Source organism: Melanotaenia boesemani, chromosome 6, assembly GCF_017639745.1.
Source record: "Melanotaenia boesemani isolate fMelBoe1 chromosome 6, fMelBoe1.pri, whole genome shotgun sequence".
NCBI classification, from domain to species: Eukaryota; Metazoa; Chordata; class Actinopteri; order Atheriniformes; family Melanotaeniidae; genus Melanotaenia; species Melanotaenia boesemani.
The window spans coordinates 15,089,831-15,113,718 of NC_055687.1; the positions used below are offsets into that span (position 1 = coordinate 15,089,831).

At 38.7% G+C, this 23,888-nt stretch overlaps 2 protein-coding genes across 8 annotated transcripts in view; both read right to left on the reverse strand.

Annotated features, from left to right (window-relative positions):
* The window catches only part of arhgef1b (Rho guanine nucleotide exchange factor (GEF) 1b), a 42,005-nt gene extending 34,853 nt beyond the window's left edge, over positions 1–7,152 (reverse strand). For 4 of the 5 annotated variants that reach the window (XM_041987151.1, XM_041987152.1, XM_041987150.1 and 1 more), the window contains exon 1: positions 7,048–7,152. The gene's annotated coding sequence lies outside the window, so the exon portion shown is untranslated. The remainder of the gene's footprint in view (positions 1–7,047) is intronic. The other variant, XM_041987149.1, reaches the window with a different exon arrangement.
* Positions 7,153–11,120: 3,968 nt separating this feature from the next.
* The window catches only part of erfl1 (Ets2 repressor factor like 1), a 92,989-nt gene continuing 80,221 nt past the window's right edge, over positions 11,121–23,888 (reverse strand). For all 3 annotated transcript variants that reach the window (XM_041987100.1, XM_041987101.1, XM_041987099.1), the window contains exons 3-7: positions 19,746–19,817; positions 18,855–19,089; positions 16,977–17,154; positions 15,270–15,399; positions 11,121–13,720 (exon numbers count right to left, since the gene is read on the reverse strand). In XM_041987100.1, coding sequence (XP_041843034.1) covers positions 12,903–13,720; positions 15,270–15,399; positions 16,977–17,154; positions 18,855–19,089; positions 19,746–19,806 — 1,422 coding nt within the window. In that variant the 5' untranslated portion in view covers positions 19,807–19,817 and the 3' untranslated portion in view covers positions 11,121–12,902. The remainder of the gene's footprint in view (positions 13,721–15,269; positions 15,400–16,976; positions 17,155–18,854; positions 19,090–19,745; positions 19,818–23,888) is intronic.

Below are 23,888 nucleotides of genomic sequence, written 5' to 3' on the forward strand. Positions count from 1 at the left end.
AATGATACTGAACAACCCAATACCCCAGAACTGAGAGCAAAATTCCCCAGTGGATGTCAACATTTTATGGTTGTTAAACAAACTGTCCCAAATAACAAGCTCCAACCTCCTCCTGCCTCCATCCATACAGATTCAAAACAGGCCTAACGGACCTTCACTTCATTCATCTCTTCTAAGAGCAAAAGCAAATCCACTCTCCTACTCCAACAGATTGCCACCCCCATTCACTCTCTTCTTATCCCCATATAGAGGTCACCGGCTTCATGGAAACAGTTGATAGGCTGGGCAAATCGACAGGCATGGATTGGCAGTCCAGAGTGAACCTCCAGTTTGGCCTAACTGCTTCCATGTGTGTGTAAGCAGGGAACAGTAATTGCTAAAGACCAAACAAAGAAATCTCTGATTAGCATTTCTTGGGCAAAAACTACTCTTGACTAATTCACAAATCTGTTACATGTATCAACAAGCCCTTTAGCTTTATTTATACTGCAGCTGATTTTAAGACAAGACCAAACAAAGCTGAAATACCAGGGATCATACCAAATATTTTGAGGAGGAATTTTAGCCTGCCCAGAATCAAAGCTTCTGAGGGTAACATTGCCAAAATATGCCTCTGTACTTGCACAGAGGCACACCATGGTTTATGATGCCGCAAACCTCGTGCCAGTGCAATCCAGGCATGCAACATTCTTTTTATTTTTTTTTTATCTCTCTAGACATATTCCTAAGATGTCAAGGGACTCAAATCAATACTAACCGCAAATCTGTATTGATCATAATCAGTATCAAATCTCAACTTGGTAACAATGGCTACAGTCACTGTCACTACACTCTCATGCAACAAAAGCCATAAAACATGACTGTTGACTTCTACTTCCTTAGTATCTAATAAATCCAACAATTTATCTATTATCCAATTAATCAGTGATAATAAAAATCTATTATAATGCTCATACCACTTTTCAGTAGTCTATTTCATTTCACTACTTCCAAATATATAACACTTTAAAATTAAGCTCCATATGAAGAGAGGTATCCAAATTATTTTTGGTATGTCAAGATTGTGTGCCAGTGTGCTTCACAGGGCAGTTTCAAGATCAGATCTACCCCTTTATGCAACTACTGCATATTATTCCAACCAAAAAGAGATTCATTCCTCTTGCTTTTATCTAAGATTCCCCCAGTTTGTCATTATTTTTTTCTATGAAGGTGCGATTAAAGCACAACAAAAATGTAGTCCTTATTAAGTGCACACATTAATAATCTGTAAACTCAACTGTTTTTTGTGCTACACTTCTTTGATAAATCTTGAAACTAAAGTGTTTAAATGGTGCTTATATGAAGTAGACACTTATTTCAATGTGACAAATACAAGATTCCTTGTTTGCAAAGGCCAGGGTGCTAACATACAGCCAGCACACTGTCTCTACAAACTCGCTTGACTGAAAGAGCTTTCATACAACCAAGCCCCCCTTTTATTCACTCCTCAAGAGTAAACATCATCTATAGAGTCTAGCCTCGTTTTTTCCACACGGACCCTCAAATGAAAGAGCTCATTCTCCGTTTCCTCTTGCTCTCACACTTCTCCTTCACCAGCCATCCTTCTGACTCACAAATGGATGTCACTCTTTCCATTTTCTACCCTTTTTTTAAATTATTTTCCAAGTGTGTAAAGCAACAAGCTGCTACAGCTCTGGGTTAAAACTTCCACAAAATCCTCTTATCATCAGGTGCAAGAGCACGTTAAGACTAGGCAGCATTCATTTTGGACCCTGAAGAGGTCACGACTGCACACACGCCTCAAGTGTCTCGGGCACACACTGACCACACATGCTGCGGGGCAAGTTTTATCTACTCTGACAGCCAAGTCTGAACGACAGCAGAGAGATGACAGAGATTGGCAGGTGAATACACCGAGCTGCCTGTGTGAACTATTTAAAAAAAAATCCTGTCTTATGAATAAGCCGATACCATGTGACTGCTGAGCAGCAGCTGTGCTTAAGCTCAGTTAAAACATTTTGTCTGAGGACAGAACAAATCAAAACTGATGGAGCTTCTACTGGGTAAAGAGATTTTCATAGCCTGAGTGTTATATCTAGTGTTCAACTGATAAAAGAGGTTCCAGTAGATAATGTTGATTATTTACAGCAGGGCAGAAGATTACTGAAACATGAGACTCATGTCATGTTGTTTTATATTTGTATCAGCTAAGATACAACTATTATTAACTAATAAGACAAATTAGATACAAAATCACTGAACTTTAATTACTGACTAATTAAAACCATTATGTTTGGATTGCCTCTGTTTGCTAAAGTGGATCTATTCTGCACTCCTTCTAAACACACCTATTTCAAGTTGAAACATGTATGAACTAAATAACATCTAAAAGTAATGAAACTATGATTCAACAAAGAGCTGGGTGGCGTGGGCCAAAATTCATATCACTGTATTTTTTGCTTTGATGGTGATAGATAATTTAACCCTTTCCAAAAATGCAGAATATTATAATAGTACATTTAATAAGCATGTCAATTATTAGCCTTTAACATTAGTATGCTTCTCAATTCCATTTTAATGAATTCTTATTTATGTTTGTCCATTTCTGTTATTAAACTGTATTAAGACTACATGTTAACCTATAGTAGCTGCCACGTACACCTGATATTTAATGGCAAATGTTCAAACTATTGGCTCCAGACTTTTTCAGCAGTTGCTGTTCACACATGCACACCACTGCAGAGGATTCTCCACCAGACATGAGCTCTCACAGATGGAAATAATAGAGTCTTATTACAGAAAGAGAATGACATTGCACAAAAAAGATATTTATTGTATGAAATGTTATGCTATATACCTTTTTGATATTTCACATATTTTGGCCTGACATAGGACTTGAACTGGTGTAGAAATGATTTAGAGGAAAGCTTTTGTGAATGGACTACAACTTATTACCATGCTCAGATGCAGAATAGTCATAGTTACTAACACCATGCTCAACTTAACACCATGTACTGAAGTATTTCTTTATATATCCCCAGTCATGTCATTATCCCAATATCCATGGTAGGCATATTGTGTTTTGCTGTCATGCAGCCCTTGTAAAGTGGAAAGAATTCAGGAAATGACACAAAAGGAACACGTAAATCTCTGTTTTGCTTACAGCAGGTTGAGAATGGCAGATCAGGCTCCTTGATGTCTAATTTTTGTTGATATTAGTACCACATTTATTGGATGCATCCACAGTCTTATAAGACAAGTGGGAAACAACACACAGATCAGGAAAAAAGAGAATGAAGTAACTTTAAAAGCCACTATGCTCACTCACTGTGAATGTTAAATTCACACAATGGTAAACTCATGACTCTCCTGTACTTCTTCCTGACGCCATTTCACAAACACACTTTAGTCCTGACATGTTCTGGACATGTTCTGTGATTGCAAATGTCTGCAGCATTCACTCCATCCAGAGAGAAATCTCTGGACGATCAGCAGGTGAGAATGTGGCACCACGTCTTCTTCATCTAATGCTGCTGCGCCAGTGAGTGAAAGAGCGAACTGTTAAAGAGTTTCTCCTTTTTCTCCTGTCTGTTAAACTGTAGAATGCTTTCTGTTAGCTCTCCTTGCTAATTTAATATGTTGAATTACATGCATGGCACACAAAATGTGTGTACAGCAGCGAATGTGGATTTGACTGACATTAGAAACACTTTAAGGACATATGAAGTCATTTCTAAACAGTGCACATCATGCATCTCCTACAGACATCAAACAGCAGAGTTTTTTTCAATAAGGCTCACAGTAGGGGGTGTTTACACTTTGTGCATGCAAGAGTGCACATGAATACGATGAGGTGTTAACCTTAATAATTATCTATTACATGCAGGATTTTTACAACAAGAAATTCACATCCCTTCTTTTAGCTTAGAGGTGTTAGCACCTGTAACAACCACCTAATCTCTGCAAACCTCCATGTCTTCCTCCATGTTATTGGGCTCTCTTCTTCCATTTAGCCTAAAATATGTCCACAGCATCTGTATTTGCAATTTAATCTGTGATTTTAATCGCAATATGTGCTTATCAAAATGTAATCGAGCAGAAGTTCATCATGTGATAAAACAGTTGTTCCTCCCACAGTAGAGTGGAGGAGCGCAAATGTAAAATAAGAATGAGAACTTAACTAAAAGGAAAATGAAGCATCTTGTTTCTGATGGATGGAAGTGGTTATAATGATTACGCAAAATGGTTACGTCAGCTCAAATAGCTGCTGGAGTTACTTTTTGAAGCGGTTAAAAAAAATCTCATAACATACATAATCTCATAACGCACTTATAAAATCATCTGAATACCAAGATCATAAAATGGTAAAAGGAATTCAGTGATTGTTGATTACTTACACCTGTCAAAGTGTTGTGTTGAAACTGTTTTTATTCCTTTATGAGACATCTGACCTCAATGTGATTTCCTCGTACAAAGAATAAAGAGCATTCTCTAAAAATTTAACTGAAGCAGCATTAACAAATTGGGTAACCACATGGATATATCTGTTTGAGGCTAACCTGGTCAATAACTCAGTAACTACTACAAAATAAGGAACTGGCTTACTGTATTAACATTTTCAAAAGCCAACAAATTTCTACTCTACAAAGATATCCATCACTGATCTGTGCAAACACTGCAGAAATACACAGTGGTACATCACAGCGTGCTGCAACACAGCAGTGACATAAACTGTGGTTTCAGGTAAAATGTTTGTCACAGGCACAGCATAACCACCTCCCTATGCACTCCTCTGCACACTTATTTGTAACTTCACCCCACTTCACCTTCTGAGCTCATCCAGGAAGAATCAGTATGTTTCACCGCTGACCTGCTGAGAAAAGAAGTACAGCCTGGTCCATTCTGTCTCTCATTATCTGCTGCCTGTTCGTCAAACTTACTGCAGCCAGAGCAGAATACCTGTATTCCCTTTGAAGTCCAAGCCTGACTACAGTAAATTATCAGCTTGCCAGCAACACAGCTCCAAGCCCTTAGGACACCCCCTGGCTGTTTAACTGTGGGTGCCAGTACCTGTCATTCCAGCTGTTGGGCATCTTTCATTGACGCTGACAACAATTGTTGCACCTCACTGTGCTACTATCCGGGTTTAACGTCCTGCCCCTTAACAGGCAGTGGATGTGGATGAGTTTATGTAGGCCTATAACAATAGAGAAAGAGACCGGGAGGGAGAGAGCAGCACAGCAACTCTGTTATAGTCAACATTCCTCTAAAAGGAAGAGAAGGTAGCCTTTGGGCTGCAGACAAGCCTGCACTTGCAAAACGTAGGAAGAGAAAGACGACAAGTGCAGTGCTCCTCTAGTCTAACAGAGCGTAACAGGAAGTGGCAGGGCCTGCTTCACATGGGGCCTCTGGGGTGCAGCGCCTGGCTGAGAAAACGTCACAGTCTCCAAAAAACCGCCATCTGCAACGCCCTTTACACACTCCGTCTAAAAATGAGCTAACCTAAGTTGTTAACATTTAGTGGAATTTTAATTAACTTTAGAAGAGTTCAGGCTTGGAGAGCCTGGAGGTGTGAAAGTCACAAATAGAAATATCAACAAAAAAACTGGCCTGACCACCTGCTCTTTGTGTTGCCAATAATAAAAACTTGAAGGCTTACTGGCATGCCCACAGAGAGGGTAATCTTTAGTTGATAATGGAAGAGAGATAATGAAGCAACACTTAATGTACAGTAATTAGTTTGGGGTAAAGGCAGGAAATTCTGAAATTCTGTGCAGCAATGTCCTCTGTTTCACAAAGCAAAAATCACTATTGATAATCAATAATATACAGACGCTGATTATTGAACGCTGTCTGCACTGAAGCCTCCATTCTATATTGTCTGAGCTGATGAGTGAGTGGTCTGGAAAGGGAGGGACTCACCACCTAAAGCCTCCTTTCATGTTGCGGAAAAACAGTTTACAGCTGATAAATAATCATGAGGAAATCAAAGAATTAGATCAGACAATGCTTATCTAGGTCCCTGTAATCATAAATCTGGATGCTACTGTGTGCACTCCACATGGGAGAGGACAAAAAAAAGTTTTTAAAAAGTCCATTTATGAAGGATAATTTAAATCTCTACCCTGATGTAAAACATTTAAGCTACTTGGGGGGGGTCCACAGAGGCCCAAATCTGGCAGGTTATAACAAATAATGTATCACAGGAACAGAATTATTCTCTCTCGGTCTATTCTTTATCAGTCTCTAAATTCAAGTAATAACACATAGTCCAGGGTCTGAATGCAGGTAAATTATCCAATTCTCTGCACAAACTGGTCCGACTCCAAATACACTGCCTGACCAAACCTGGCAACCAGTATTGTACCAGAGTTGGCAGACTTCTGGCAACTCGTTCCCAGTTTACAGCTGAGTTTGCCGACATTTAGCCTAAGTAGGCCCATTTCAGTTGGGCACCTGATAGGCTACATTAGAGAAGAAAAAACGTGGTTGAGGTGGAAAAACAAAAAAACAAAAAAAAATAAATAAATAAATAAATAAATAAATAAATGGTCACCTGCAATAAACCTCCCGTTTACTACCAATGACATAACACAACTCCCTTTGGGAATATTAAACTGATTTGTAGTTTGGAATAAAAACCAAACAGAATCGCATAAATCTTCAAAGGGTTCGCCGGAAAATGCACAACTCTGCTACCTGAAGGAGTTTTACCCAACTATCAGCAACCTCCATGCACACAGTACAAGTCTTTCAAAAGACACCCATTACATGTCCGTGGAGGGGAAAAACTTGAGAGAAAGGATAAATAAAACAGTTATCAACTCGATATTTCCCCATAGAGGACGAGATGCCGTGCAACCATCCGAGCACCGCATTCCTGTATGTGGACGCTATCGTCTGCTGCTCGGGTTGCGAGAGGGGGAGTTAAGCCATTACCGTCGCTAAAACAAATCTCCACGGCGGCTTTAAATATCCCAGAAAAAGCCAGAAAAGTTCAAACGTCTTACAATCTTCGTTAGAATGATGTTTAAGTGATGGGCTTACCGGTAAATACAGAGAAAGCGACGGGCGAAACGTCTAATGGGTTTCCTGCTCGAAAGTTGCCGTGTGTCAGTGGGGGAAAAAAACATAGTACGCGGAAGTACACATGGAAGAAAAAAAAAGGTTCTGAGTAATGAGCTCGGAAAAAAGTATCAGTTTAGTGTTTGAAAATGACTGAATTCACCATATTCTTTAATTCATGCAGCTGGCAGTGATGCAACTCTTTGCCTCAAGTGTGTTTCACGGATTAGGAGTCAAATAAGAAAAAGTAGCCTAATGTATTTGAAAGGCTTGTTTCCGCACTGTGTTACACAGTAACGGGTCCCCACTGAGGCCACAGCGTTTTACTGAGCTGAGCCACAGATATGAAGGGCTTTTAGCGCACTATTTACATGTGGAATTGATTATCATTTCGTGGAAGTGTAAAAGTTTGACCAAGACTGTCTGTGGAGAAGTTTTGTGCATGTTTTACCACTGTATTGAGAACATAATAACAGTAAGACATTTGGATATTTAGATCATATTTTTTAAAGATTTGTAGGCCTATTTAATTGAGGAGAAAATTATAAATGTGCTCTTACCAAATTAGTCAATAATAATAATACTCAATATGTATTTTTACTCTTTGCATTTATTTACACAAATACAATAAATAAATAAATAATCAGAAAATGTTCCAATTCACTAGTAAAATACACAATTAAGAGTATATGTAAATAAGTAAGCTCAAAATCTAAGCTCTGTTTTAAAAATGTTTATCATATTAATGTTGTTATTGTTTCTTATTATTATGCTGCTAACTTTGACTGCACATTGGGTTTTCTCATGTAAGAAATGTGCTATATAAAGAAATATTCCTTCCTTTATTTTCTTTATTTCTTTAGCTATCTATTCGGTACAACGCATTGTAAAGATATAATCTCGGTACTCTTTATCATCTAATGAAATCAGAGTTATTTAATTAACTGTATGTAAAATTAAACCAAGAGTTCAGCTCTTGGCTCAAACTTCATTCTCTCATTAGGTCACTGTTTCATGTCTTTCCTTTTGGCACCACACTGTGGACGCACATGGTCACAAAACTGCCAATCTGCATTTTATCTTTTCTTTCTTTCTTCTTTCTTTCTTTCTTTCTTTCTTTCTTTCTTTCTTTCTTTCTTTCTTTCTTTCTTTCTTTTTTTTGTTTTATTTTTGTTTTTTTCTGTTTCTTTTTTGTTTTTTCTTTGCATTGCAGAAAGCTTCCCCTGATTATATGCCGAAGTGTCCTTGAGCAAGACGCTAAACCCCATATTGCCTCCGGATGTGTCAATCGGGATAGTAGAAAGCACTTAGTATGTAACAATAGAAGTGTTATATGTGTGTGTGTGTGTGTGTGTGTGTGTGTGTGTGTGTGTGTGTGTGTGTGTGTGTGTGTGTGTGTGTGTGTGTGTGTGTGTGAATGGGTGAATGTGACATGTGGTGTAAAAGTGCTTTGAGTGGTCAAGATGACTAGAAAAGTGCTATATAAGTACACTTACAATTTACCATACCAATGAAAAGTCACAAAAAAAAAGTCTGTGCAAAAGTCTTGAGCTGTGTGTGTGTTTTTTTCTTCTTTTTTTCCTAGATGATCCCACACTAATTCTTTTGCTAAGTTGTGTGTTATGTGCAGACACAATCCTGGTTCATCCCCTGAAACAAGTGCCTCTTATATACTACTGTAGCAACCCCTCTATTCTCCATGATTGCTCCTCAGCAGTAACAGCACACAGCTGGAGATATAATAACATTTTGATAAGTGTGTGGCCACAGCTGTGGGTTTTATAAAAAAAACAGTAAAATAACTTTCTGATTAATGAACTAGTCATTCCAGCTGTTCTTAAAAACAAAGAAACCAAACAGTTTCTCTTGAGTTTAATGTGCAAAAAAATCTCAACTGACAAAATTAATAAAAAAACAATATGAATGTAAAGTTAAGCTGAGAAAACTGAGGACTTTTAATATCAGGTTTATCAGTCACTCACTGAATCCTTTCTCATCTTCAGCATTTCATCCTGGTATAACTTCCTCACCACCAAGTACAAAAAAAAAATTCTCCCACACAATAAACTAGGCCAGCAAGATAAGCAGTTCATCCCACACCACCCTCTCTGAACTGTACAACTGCTCTGTGTTCAGGAAGGCCACCCTGATCAAAGAGGACCCTCCTCATCTTCTCCACCACTTCGTCCAACTGCTTCCATCAGGCAGAAGGGAAAAGGTCCCACTGGCCTGGAAAAACATCTACAAAACAATCTTTCATTCCATCTGCAATAACCATTTTGAACAAACTGAAATAGACATTGCACTTTTAACACTCCCCTTTATCTGTTGTTGTTTTCTAACAAGCCCCTCTTCATGTATAAGTCATGTGCGTCAAGTGTTGTTTTAATGCATTTTTATTATGCAATGTGTGGAAGTTTCTTTATGTTGGAGCCCTGTTGAAGAACAATTTCTGTCACCACTTGGGACAGACAATAAGATTATTCTATTCTATTCTATTCTAAGTTAATGTGCCCCTTGTGCACAAGTTTGTTACCCTGTATTATGAATATTTAGATGATTTGATCCACTGTTAATGAAGAAATATTAAACGGTTTTACAGTTTCACTCTCCACAATGTGTGGACACAGATTTTTGCAGATTTCTGAAGCGCTATCCATCTTTACTTCTGAGACTCTGCATCTCTAAGGTACTCTTTTTATACCTCTTAATTACAGCCCACAGCTAGCCTTTTAGCACTTATTCCACAAGTTGCCATTTAGTGTTTAGTTTTAACAATCTTCATATTTTTACAAAAAACAACTCAAACGTCTTCACTACACATGAGAGGAATGGGAGAGCAAAAGCTTTGGTTCTAGACATTAATCTTCAAAGTCAGATAGGAATGTTGTCAAACAGTATTGCGGTAAGGTCATAAATGTGTTTGCTTTGTGTGCAGGCATTCCCTGAACCAAACTTAAATATTTAATCTGACCACAAGATGTTTTCAAGCCTTACTTATGATAAAAGTAATTTATCACTAATATAAGGAAACTTGTGTACTATAATAGAACATATGATGAAATAAACATGAAATAGAATTTACCTTTTACATTTTAAAATGTAAACATCTGAACAGATATGTGTGCATGTGGTGTAAGTCCTTGATTTCTGTGGATTAGTCAGCTGAACTTTTTGTTATTTCATTTTTAATATTATCTGCATATGCATCATGTCTCTGTGTATTATTTAAGAAAGTATAAGAGGAAAGCGATAAAACAGTATATACATACAAAGTCACATCCAGCATTACATTATTAACAGAATGTGTAAACTACTAATAAATTCATGCATAATTCAGTTAGCAGTGTGTGATTGTTTGCTGTGCTTTCAGCTTTAGAAACATGCATGACATTCTCAGCATGACAGTTTGCAGATTACTTTAAGCAATCTGATCATTTAGTCAATGCTTTCATTTTATGAATATGATCTAATTAAAAGTGAGGAAAGTGTTTTAATCAGAAATCCATGCCAGTTTGTTTTAATATCATCAAATGTTTTACTCTTATTAAACAAGATTATATTTTCAGGATGGAAAATATTCCTAAATCACTGTTTGTGTCTATTTAGGCCAGTTTTCTCCACGGCTGCACAAACATACGGATTATTACTGTTCCCAGCCAGACTTGACTAAAATGATAACCAAGAATCAATACTCAAATTCAAATACAAAGATATCACTTTAACTTGTGATGATCGATTACCATATGCATTAAAATTACTTCCACACTTGAACTTGTTTTGTTGTTTAAATTTTTCTTATTAAAAGGAATTAAATCCTTAATTAGAAGCTGTTGATTTAAAAGGAGCAAAAAGTAAATAAATAAACAAATAAATATTTTGTTGTAAATATTAAAATAGAGATTATCTTTTGTTTTTATAACAGAATATCTGATTATATGAATGTAATTCTTCATTGAAATGAATGATTATGAGCGAAATTGATTATCTGAGATCACTTTCCTTTTGTTGTTGCTGTCACACAATGAATGTATTCAATAAACTGAACAACAGCCCACTATCCAGAATAATATTTATTGCTTTTGAAGATATTAATCTTTTTCTTCTTTTTGCACTGTCCATTTTTCCTCTTTACAATAAAACAAAGAAAGATGACCAGTAAACTCACTGCATTGTCATTTTTGGATGTGCACACACACACATACACACACAAAGGAAACAGTATTTACAGCAGTTGTTTAGTGAACTTCACATGGAGGTGAATGGAGACCTCTCCTGGAACAACTCAACAAACATAGAGCTTTACATTAACTTTACAATAGAGCTTTCACAACTGATCATTAAACCGCCACTGCTTGACAAACCATGGGCTGCAAAGGTGAAGAAACTGTACATTAGTGTTCACTCTGTGCTGAGAAAACTGGGTCGTAGAAAGTATGCTGCTCGTTAGATTTGGGAAGAGCAAAGATAAACTGTTTTTGTAAATATTTTTTTCCACTGTTTAATGTCTTATAGCAGACCAAATATCCCTGCTGCTGCTGGCATGGACGAAAAGCATTGATTGAAAAATAATCAAAACACATGTTTAAGGGGAGGATTTAAAAAAGAAAATGCAAAGGCCAATATTATTCACATTTGACTAATTACAGTACAGTTACACTGGGTGAATGCTAAGTAGAAAAATAAGTCTACCAGCATATATTTAGAACCCAAAGGGTTTGTTCACTGGGCATCTGGTAAAAATGACCAAAGGGCACAATTAACCAGGGTTGAGGAAATCTGAAACAATTCCCAGCGTGAACTCTGTCCTCATCATAGAAAAACATCTTCAGAGTGCAGATCTTTTGCCATTAATAATTTAAACTTTGATACACCTAAGCTTATAATTTTCCAACATATTTAAATACTGAATTAAATCACAACAATACAGCTAAATCTTATCATAGTGAATAATAATTAAATGTCATGTACACCATATTAAAATATATACACGAAATATCCCTACAAATTTTAAATTGGTCCAGCTCTCTGCTCTCTTTTTCTTTCCTTTTAGAAAATGTGCAAGAAACCACCAGACAAAGTAAATATTCACATACTGACACAGTTAACACTGTAAAAAATATAGATTTTAAGCATTTAAGTGAACCCACAAGAAATAATAGTTACCTTTTTTTTTTTTAAAAAAAAAAAAAAAGCAAAATAAACAAATTAAATGAAGGCCCACTGTTTCGCTCAGGTTTGTAAAGATGAGGTGATTCTTTCAGTGAAATGACCACTAGGTGGCAATATTTGCATATATCTTTGAAGCTGGTCTATACAATCCAAATCTGAAGAATTAGAAGACATCTGTAAAATTGAATCGATCTGTGTATTATTTGTTCTGTTAGAAAAAGGATGTTGTTTGTTGATATTTCTCAAGACAAGAATTGCTGTGTTGTAATTTATCACCTCGTTGACTTCTCTGCAACGATCAGCTACAGACAGCAAAATGGAGAGTTCTGCTGCTGGCAACCTGGGGCAAATGCTTGGTTTAAAAGATCTGAGCAAAAAGGATAAAATGATGATACAGGTAGATGACACCCTGTAAACTGATCACCTAATATATTCAAAGCTGGACGAGACAGTGTTGTAACAGACAGTTGTCAAGTAAAAACTTACACAGCAAACAGGGAAACAAGTAAAAGATAAAACTGCTTTTTCTGGGAAAAAAAATCCATCAAGTGTGACTGTGTGTTTAATCATTCAAAGCTGAAAAAAAAGTATCAGAAATGACAGGAGAGAAGAAGAGAGTTATTAGAGTATCGACTGGTAAGATGGTTGATGCATCACAAAATGTCTTAGCTGTGTATCATTTTGAGAGTCTCTGTTTCCCTGTGTCTTTCATGCAGAGCCATGGAAGGGGAAAGCGACGGAGGCAGGGATGGAGGAGGAGGAGTGATGGGAATCAGGCTCTTCAGAGGATGAGGGGACACTGGCGGAGGAAGAGAGGTGATGGGCGGCAGCACGCTTCCTTTCTTTCCATCCAACACGATCTGCGATCGGTTTGCGAGGCTGGATTCCTTCCTGATGCCAAATTCATGCTCGTTTTCGTTCTCCGAGCTGCAGTCACTCAGATCTGTAATTTCCAGGTCTGAGTCTGACTCCGGGTCCTGCTTTACTCCTCCTCTTCTCTCTGTGGGGCTCTGTTGGCCTGTCCCAGTTCCGGTTCCTAAGCCGACCGCTCCTAGCCCCAGACTCAGCCCTGTGCCCGGAGGATTGACCTCCACCCTTTCCCTTTCCCCCCGAGCTCCCCCATTGCCAATATCTGTCCGACCCATTGACAGGCTTCCCGGGTAGGGCGGCAGGCAAAGTCTGGCTGGCTGACCACCCGCCGTGCCATTTGTCCCACCGGTTTGCCCTGCTGCTCCCCTCTCACCCCCACCTGCCTCTGCTGGGGGTAGCAGGGAGGAGAAGGGGTGAGGCAGCTGGGAAAGGCTGCTCTGCAAAGGGTTGGGGTAAAACTGGGAGGGGTAGAGGGAGCCAGGGGGCAGTTTGGGGCAGTTATTGAGAGAGAAGGCCCCTGGGAGGTAAGGGTTGAAGCCCCAGGGGTAGTCAAATGGTGGGTTGCGAGGGTAAGGGCCCAGCAGAGACGGGGGTTTTGTGTAGCATGGGGCACCTAGGACAGAGAAGATCCAGAGATGGAGGTTAAGTCTCAGAAGGGGCAAAGGTTTCCTGACATACAACATCTAAGAATGTTCACTAATTATTGTCAGTGGTATTAGCAATTCTAATCAGGAGCCACAGGGGCTAATTCTGGCACAGTTGCTTTCAACACAAAACCTGATAGTTCATTTATGCATACCAGTACTGTGTAGTACACCCACTTCACACTACTGCAAAACAGATGTGAGCACAAAGATTCTGCACTGCAGCAAAAAGTGATCAGGGGGAGCTCAAATCTTCCCAATGACTGATTATTTTGTGTGTTTGAAATGAAATTTGAAAAAAAACTCGGCTGTGATTTAATGGTAAATTATTGCAGTCACATTGATGAAAAATGTAGCAAAGAAATAATGTTTATCTCATGTTCTGACATGCCACTATATCATTTTAAATTAAATATTTTTCAGTTAAACACTGCGTTGCCTTTTAATTCAGTTCCCTGTAAGCATCATTTCATAACTGAAAAAGGGGGGTAAATATTAGGTGATGCCAAGATTAAATTTTAATGAACAAACAAAAGTATTCCCTCTCAACCAACTCCACTTCCTTCCAAATGACAACCAACTCAGAGATTCTCCTTCTGCTGCACCCTCCACCTCTCCCAGCCTGACTCTTTCTCTCGTTCACTCAGTTATTTACTATGCAGGACTAATTTGACAGTGGTGAAGTCTCTGCGTGCTGGGCCAGGAGTAGCTGGCAGACACATGAATATTGAATCAGTCAGGCAGGCCTCACTTGCTTATGAAAACACAGTAATGGGTGCCCACAGGCCACAAACTGAAGCCTGCACCCTCAATTAGGGCCTTCCTGCCTGGGAAGGGATTAGGACAGCGGGGACACATGGGAGGGAAAGGAGGGTGAGAAGGGAAGAAGGGGGGAATAGGACCTGAGGACAAACAGAGTGGGGAGGAAGGAGGTGGGGTGCAGGTTGTGTGATGAGGATTGCATGTGTGTGTGAGTACTTCTGTTTACACACTGCCTTTCGAGCTCTGCAGAATTGAATGCATTCTGATGCACATATAGAGCGTGCAGAGATACAAACAAAAGCAAATGCGTTAACGCACCGGTGATTTCAAGATGCGCTTGTTGGCGCTCATGTGGTGAGACGAAGGAGAACAAATGCAAAGAATCATGCTGAAAAGGTGCATGATTTCTACAGACTTCATCTTGTTTCTTGCCACTGCAGACATGCATAATTCACAAGCTAACCTGGCCTTTCACCTGAAGCACAACTTCACTGCAGGCTGCTATGGGACAGCCATCTCTCTTATTTCCTTTAACAATAAATGTTTATGCCTCCCCATATCCTCATTCCTCTCTCTGCTGTCCACCTTTCCTTCTGCCCCCTCCTCCCTTTGTTTAAAGCCTGTTTTCTGCCAGTAAGCTGCTCATAAAACCTTTGAATAAACTAACTTTGTCCTCTGCAATATGGAAGGATTTCTGATTTCTAATTGTCCACCAACATGTAGGAAGTACAAACTTTTCTTTTTCCTTCAGCTTACCTGAACTGAGAAAAGGAAACGTGTCCAGTCTCAATTTATCTCCTTCGGGTGCTGGTGCCGTAGTCCCCCGATCAAACAGGGATGTTCCTCTGCCAGTGTCGGGCAAACGAGGAAATAAAGACTGTATGGCCTGAATGGCAAAAAGAGAAAAAGGGAGAAAAGAAGAGAGTTTTAGAAAAATACTTTTTTTTGCAATAACAAAAACTGCTAAATTGAGCATATGTGCCTTATGGAGGGTAAAGTCATGTGTTGACAGCAGCACCCAGAAGCGTGTGATGCAAACAGTGACACAGTCACAGCAAGGACAGGATAAAACAGGGGCGCCCTGGGAATCAGTGTTAAAGGGAGGTAGGAGGACGCCGAGGCTAAACAGACTCAAAGGCAGGAAAAGTACAGAGTCAAATGGAGAGCAGCGATTAAGTTTGTTGGCACAAAGGATAAATGACAAGAAGAAAGCAAGATTGTAGGCCAGTTTGTGTGAAGGGACACAAGACTAATAGGAGAGCTGTGAGAGAATGACATCCATTCAGGAAGTAGGGCAGCTATGTGTGCTATCAGTGTATGTGTGTATGTGCATTCCTCTGTTTTAATATGTGAAGGAGCAGGAGAAAAGGTAGAATAAGTGTAACAGTTGAATCTTAGGAATCAAGGGGACAAAGGGGGGATTTTTTTCCCCCTAGTGTGACTGTGGATCAATAGTATCTGTCACCCTCACAGCCCTAAGTTTGAAAGGCAGAGACTGTACTTCCAAGCTGGGAGATCTGTGTTGCTTAACAAAGCGCATTAATGACCCGCCATTGATCTGATCTGACGCGACCCCTTTGCTTTCTATTTCTTTCATTTTCAATCGATGACAGATGGATATACCATCGGAGACAAGGATAAGAGAAGGAGGGGATAATGTCTTCTTTTGTTTTAAGGGCAAGTTAAAACCATCCCCCTGCTTGGTCTCCTTCAGACTCTGCATCTCCTTATCCCGTCTTAAGAACGGCACAGACAAATGATAGATGATTCTGCCTCATACTGTACTTTCAAGTTACTTTCTAGGATGTCAGTTGTCTAAAAGGGAACGGAATGCACATCAGCACTTACATCCAAGACAAAAATTAGTCTTCTTCGACAATTTCTGTGGCTACATTTATAATTTAGAGTCAAATTTGAAACATTCAATTGATTTGTGCATTTTTCAAAAAAATCCTTTAAATGTCTAAGCACTTTGATACACAAGTAAAGTCAAAGCATAATTTTTGATCCAATTTAGGACATTTTTGTTCATGCTGTGCTCTTTCACTGTTCTGAGACAATTTATATCTGTAAAAATTTTACAATCTCTCAGGGCAAATGATAAGTGAACGATAAGCTATTATGACCACCATTAGAGATGATGAATAAAAGATAGCAGGGATGAGTACCACCATTCTCTTGTAAAAAAAAGGGATTGCACAGCAGGGGCCTAAGAAATATAAGAGCAAAAATCACAAGAGTGAAGCGGATTTCAGTTGCTGCAATCAAATCATTGTTAATAAAAAATTAAGGAGTGAAGTAAGGTGTTTGGCTACATTTCATCATTTTTTCTTTGCTCCAAGTTCACCTTTTTTGTATCACCTTTTGAAATCCTTTTTTAAAGTTAATGATTACCTATTGTATAGTTGATATTTCAGCTTTGTATGTACAAGTCTGCAAAGCTACTCATGCTAGCCTTCATACCTCTGGGCTGCAGTCCGGTGTGGCAGAACCTCCATTAAAGTGGTTCTGGGCCAGAAAGAAGGGAGAGTTGGCCATGTCCAGGATGGGGTAGTTCACCAGCACCACCTTACTGAAGTTAAACTTGTAGGTGAAACGCTTTCCTTTGGTTTTGTGCAAAATCCGCTTGTTGTAGTAATACCTGCATAAGAAGGAGGAGAAGATATCGATAGAGGGATGGAGAGAGGTGATACAGGATAAAGGAAAAGGGAAAAGAGGAGGGAAGGATTATTTTAATACGCACATCAAGGTTCATGTTTCCTCACTATAAGAAAAGAATAAGTAAACAACTTCAGCGCTGTGAGGCAAAGAGCCATGCTGATTTCCCACTGTTTTTATTCATCTCCTCCTCTTGTAAATCAATTCGTGTCTCACTGCCGTGATTCAATACAATGAGGGTTTTCTTTAAAGGGCAAATTTTACTGAGCTGTTAACGCAAAAGCTCTCCCTCCAAAAAATAAGAAAAACGTAAAAGGCCAAATCCTTTTGAACTGGGAACATACTGTTGATACAGAATATTTCCTTTTATTTGGCACAAAACCATTTCACAGATTAAAAGAAATAATGTGGACATTATGATAAAAAAAATACATAAGCTATGGAATAAACAAATATATTTTTACAAAAGTAAACAAAGACGACAAAATTATTAGGTACTATTTAAAAGTATAAAGAGTATTTTATTTAAGTGTTTAGTTTGAACAACCAGAAACTGCTTGGACTAATATAAATGTACATGACACTAAAAAAGCTGTCACAATTTACAACTGCAAAGCACATTTAGAAAGAGGTGCTACAACAAGAGTGATCTCCATGGTAACGACCTCTGGTGTCTCCCGCTGGGCATGTCAAGCTGTCGCCATGCCAGTTTCCTTTACCACCCACAGAGGTGTCCCAATGTACATTGAGGCAGGATGCCAGGGTTGATCGGTGGTGAACATAGAGCCATCTGGCCCAGGTAAAGGAACTGAGGTCGGAGACAAAATAAAATAAAATAAAATAAAATAAAATAAAATAAAATAAAATAAAATAAAATAAAATAAAATAAAATAAAAATGACTGGGAAATGTGTTTTCAGGAGGGAAGAATTTCAAATCTTAGAGGGAGTTCCTTCCTACATTTGGTTCCCTTTGTTTCAAAGTGATACCAGTGAGTAGCAAATGCAGAATGTATTACACAGTCTCAGCAGTAAATACTTTGAACAGCGGCTCATTATGCAGAAGCACACTATATCAACAAACACAGCAGCATGTACATATCAGCATGTATTTACAGTGGCTGAACTCAGCGCAATGATGTGTACATGTTTTGCTTTGCGTGGCAATTGTGCCGTGGCCCTTAATTGAGCAATTAAGTGAGGCTAATTAAGAAGGCTAATTGTGGCCCCAGCTAATTCATAACAATTAGACTTTGACGACAGCCCCCATTAACAAGGGGCCAAAGGAAAGCAGAGGGAGGGGTATGGTGGGGTGGGGGAATAAGTCGGGGTTGTGAGTATTTGCATAAGAGAATTGTGAGAATTGTTGGGGGTGTAAACCACAGAAAGTGTACAGTGGAAACTTGTTTTAAGTTCGGTGTTGAGCAGACTGAGTTATGAAGCAATTTTACTCTGTGGCTTCATTTTGAAATCCCTATTGAATTTTTATTTAACAGCTCAATGGTGAACTTTCCATTAGGATGTCAAAAGATAAGGAGAAATTGAAGGTATTGATGTTTTCCCGGAAAATTCCTACCTTTATCTTTCCACTTTCACCAACATGGAAAAGCGAGATGTTAAGTGAGGATTAAACAAATAATGCAATCTGAGGGTGATAAATATTGTCCTATCTGATTTGAACATACCTCAGAGCCCTGCTCAGCTTGTCATAGTTCATGTGAGGTTTGCATTTCCTTATCCCCCACAGCCGGGCCACCTCATCTGGGTCCTTGATGACAAACTCTCCGTAATCTCCCTGCCAGGCAATCACGCCCTGATACTCCTCCTTCTGCAATAGCTCTAGGATGAAGTGCCACAACTGGATCTGCCTGGAGCCAGGACTCGACTCGGGCTTGTAGGCCCAGTCTGGGAAGGCAAACCCTGTGCAGAGGTAGTGGGGAAAAAACAAGAGGATGAGGTTAAGGCCTGTCGTTTGTCCTGCCGCTTGCTTAGGGGGGTGGATTGCTGTCTGAATGACTGATGAGTGATGGAGGTGAGGGATGATGTGTTTAATATCACAGCATGTGCCTTGAGCAATGTTAGTCTGTGTTAATGCCCTCTAGCCTCAACAGATTGGTCAGCAGGATGATGACAGCTCGCTGGGGGAGATCTGATTGATGCTGCTTGGGTCTGAATTTTAAAAGCCAACTGTATGCACATCATAGATGAAGTTGGGTAGCTTTTTGACTCAGCCCAGAGTAAATTTGGCTCCAGCTAGCTTTATGAAAACATAAGAGATAGAGCCAATTACCACCAGAGACTCAATTTGCTTGCTGATGTGTGTGCATGGTTATTTTAATTTTTTTAAGATAAATATTAAATATGGATTTCAAAATGTTATTTTGATTATTTTGGTGATGTTTCTTAAGTTTAATCAGAACTGAATTTACTTGCTTTGGCTATTTGAACTATTTGGTCTTGAACTTAACTTGGAGATTTCTTTAAACTATTTTTAATAAAAACTTTAGATTTGACTCAAAAAACAAAGGTTAAAGTCTCCTGCTTTTGAGTCAGATAATCATGATGATAATACTGACCTGGCGTCCAAAGAGCGGGCACAGGGGGGAGCAGCAAATCACTGACGCAGTTGCAGTCCATGCCTCCAACACCTGCAACAAAACAAAGAAGATGCTCAGACTTCTGACACTAAAACCAGATGGGACTGGATTCAACAGAAAAAATGTTATGTTTATAGTTTAAGTTAACTAGGTTTATTTCAGTAAGTTGAAGCAGAAGTTTAAACTTTGCTAAAAATTGAAGTATTGCATAAGGGTCCAAAAAAGTGCCATGAGTTTAAAATGATACCTTAAATCGATGTGAAATATAGCAAGGTTATGTTTCATATGTCTTTGGTGGAGATAAGGTGTTTGATGGATGTGGTCTTGTATGGCCACCTGAGGCTGTGTCTGATGCAATGTGATGGACATCCCTATAGAGCTTTTCTAACGGGAGGAATTACACAGACTTTTGAAAACCAACTGAAAATCTGAGCAATATTATACATTGAAAACAGGATTTATAAATATATATATCATGCCTGGGCTAGTTCTTTGTAAATTATTTGTAAAATAAAAAATGAGAAACTATGTCAAGTATCGTTATGTGCCAAGGCATGTTCAGGGTTAGTGAGGTGGGTTTAATGGTCTCTTGTGTAATCTAAGTAAATAGAGGTGTTTAAGATTTTCCACTAATGATGATTTAAATGCTATTTTTTTCTTTTCTTTTTTTTAAACATGTCCATCACAAATCAAAATCATTATTTAAAAGTAAAAGAACTACCCCTATAAGAATTTTATGTGCAAAAAAAGGACAATCATAAAGTATATTCATCATAAAAGTAAACCCTGGAATCTTTAAAATACAAAGTTTTATCTTTTTAATTACCTTACTATACAAAGTTAATTTTACTTTAAGAAGATGGTGGTATTTTGGAGGTGGGTGATTAGGAAACCAAACTATTTAAACTTCAATAAAAAAAAGTAAATGTACTGAACAAGAAGTTAAATACATCTTTATTGTGATACTATTTACTAACTGTGCCAAATTCAGCTGTATCGCCACCTGTTTAATGTAATAGCAAGCCCACAATAATAATCCTTAATAAGATTTTTAAATTTGGACTGCTTTCATTATTTTTTTCTATTTTTATTTACAGAGAATAAAGTGATGGGGGGAAATATATGCCCTTAATATAAATTATATCCTTGCCAACATGTAAAGATACACTGCTGTGAAGCAAACCTACATAAATATAGATATGAAAGTACTTACAGTTACAAGTACACAACAATTAAAAGTATGAAGAAAAAATAATCCCCACAGATGTATTTTGAATTATAAGCTATTATAATTAACAACAAGCATTATCTTAGTTAAATTTAGAAGCAATAGATTTTTTTCCATTATTTTATATGGTGTGGAAAAGTTAATTTATACTAGGTTATTTTATGATCTCATTACTTGCCTTAAACTCTTGATCTGTTGTCAGGTTGCAGCAGAATATTTCCTTCCAAACTACAAAAGTCAATGATCTAATGAATATAGCTATAATTAAAAATTCAAAGGAAATATATCAAAATCATGTTTAATTACTGTTACTCATTTTACTGCAGATAAATATACAATAATATGTGATCAAATCAGTGTCAGGCTATGTAATATTTAAAATATCAACGCATCAGGATGTGTAAATGTTTACATTTAATATCACAAACTAAAATACATCAAATTGATTCAGATCGATAGAAACTGACAAATTTTAAATATATCATATAATTTAAATTTATTTTTATTTTGACCCAGCCCAGAGAAAATCATGTTGAATCAAAAACAGAGATACATGGACCTGAGCATCCTTAAATGAAAGCACCACAAGTGTGTATAAAAACAGAAAAAATCCCACTTTGTTTTCACCCTCTCATGTTCTCTATACAATCCCGTGTGCTTCTGTGAGTAGAGAATCAGTGTGCTGCTTTATTAAATGAGAGCTTATAATGATAACATCTACTTAATAAATGCATATAGACATCTGCTGACAGGAGACGGTAAGGAAATTTCAGTGTCTCCATGACGAACAAGACAGGATCTAGTTTGGATATTGCAGTTTCATCAAGGTTGTTTTACAAAGCTCAGATGGAAGAGATGCCCTGCTGCTACACTGGTATCTTTAATGCTGGATTCTCTATCTCTCCCTTCACTCTCTGCCTCTATTTAATTATGCTCTGTGAATTTTGGATTTTCCCTCCAGCATTGAAATGGAACGTGAATTATTAAGGTGTGTTTGTATAAATTATTATTGCTAACTCCAGGCATTTCTCACTCTCCCTCCCTCTGACTGACTCCGGCTTTCTATCCGAGTCTGCGACGCTCTCACCCAGCTTCTTGCCTTTGGATTGTGGCCCCTCTCACCCTCCTCCTGCTCTTCATCCTGCTTGTTTTCAAGCCGCTTTTTCTGTCCTCAGCCGGCATTCAACTCATCTTACTCACATTTTTTTTCCTCTTATCATTCATGTTCTTATTTCTTTTTCTGTCCATCCTGTGTCCCTGCCTGCACTCACTCTCCCAAGTGTTTATATAACAGCTTTATTCTTACACAAAACACACTTTCAGTCGGGTTTTAACACAAAACTTTACAAACATAATGTGACTGTATCAGGTTGTGAAATCATACTTCATCCTTTTATAATTCGAAAATATTTTTAGAAGTATGATGTTACATTAAAATGTTGACATCTGACTGATCCAACTGAATGAACTGCAAGGACTGATCTTTACAAAAAATTATACATTCTTTGTGTTGGAGGTAGTAATCCATGAGTTTCCTCTTCCCTGTGGGCTATAGGTCATCAATACTGCATCATCTCTTTCATTTGCCATATTCTCATGGTCCACAGCATGCATAGACTCATCTCCTCAGAGGAAAACATATATGTGCGCTCCTATCAGTCAGGGTCTCTCTACTTACCTTTCCTACCACCTACGCACCACCTCAGATACCCTTCCTCCCTTTTTCCGATCCAGCAGCATATCTATACAGGTGAATTTTCCTTTCCTTTTTCCCACCTCCTTTCTATTCACACACCTATCCACTGTCTTCTCCCCTTCCCTCCTGCCCCACCCATCTCCTTTTCTCTTCTGCTCTGTGTGTTTTGCTTCAGCGCAGTAATTTTCCGTTTGATTTCGGAGGTAATGCATTTTTTACAAATCAAAGAGGAAGCCAGGCTGCCCCCCTCCTCTTCCTCCTCCTCCTCTCCATCTCTCTTTCTCCCTCCCTCCCTCCTCCTTTCTTCCCTGCCCAGTCTCCCGTTCTCGCCCCCCTCGGACCCCCAGGCCAGAGAGGAGATAAAGGAGCCCCCATCATTTCCTTGTTAGTTTTGATTTGGGCAGCATAGGGCTTTCAAGTTCCCCCCATCACCCCCAGAAACATTATAACTAGCAGCCAAGGGAATACAGTTCCTCGTACACACACACTCATACACACTTGTACACACGCACATGCATGCACAGATTGTCAGATACAGACGCTTGCAGATTGTAATGGATTGCAGAGTCTTAAACAGATATGGCACAAACACGCAGGTATTCGGGTAGCTGTCACACAAACAGTGAGAAGCAGCACACAAAATAAAACGTGGAGCCCATAGATATTGACTGAATCGATATTGAAGCACATCTCACCAAGCCCAAAGAGAGAATGCACTTTGGTTACGAAAATGCTGGTGCAGTAATAGAGAGAAGAGATGTGGGCATACAAAAAAACACAAATGCATTTAGTTTTGGCTGTAGACACAAACAATGGAAGTCTTCCTCACAAAAGGTCACCCATAAAACCCAATGTGGATGATGGATCACATAGTTAGCAGCCTGACAAGAAAACAGACAAAAGGGGCATGGAGTTACAATACACAGTCAAATCTTGATGAAAGACACATTCACTGGTCAAAAGGAAACCTCTGTTGTGCTCTTCAACATTATGTATAGTGTAGGCCCACACTGCATCCAGCAAACGGGTCATCACAGCTCAAAACACTCTGGTGGGTTGATGAGTCAGAGGCTTTGGAAAATCCAACTTGAACGAGTATGCTAGGGCTTTATGACAGTGTTTGTGTGTGTGTGTGTGTGTGTGTGTGTGTGTGTGTGTGTGTGTGTGTGTGTGTGTGTTTGTGTGTGTGTGTGTGTGT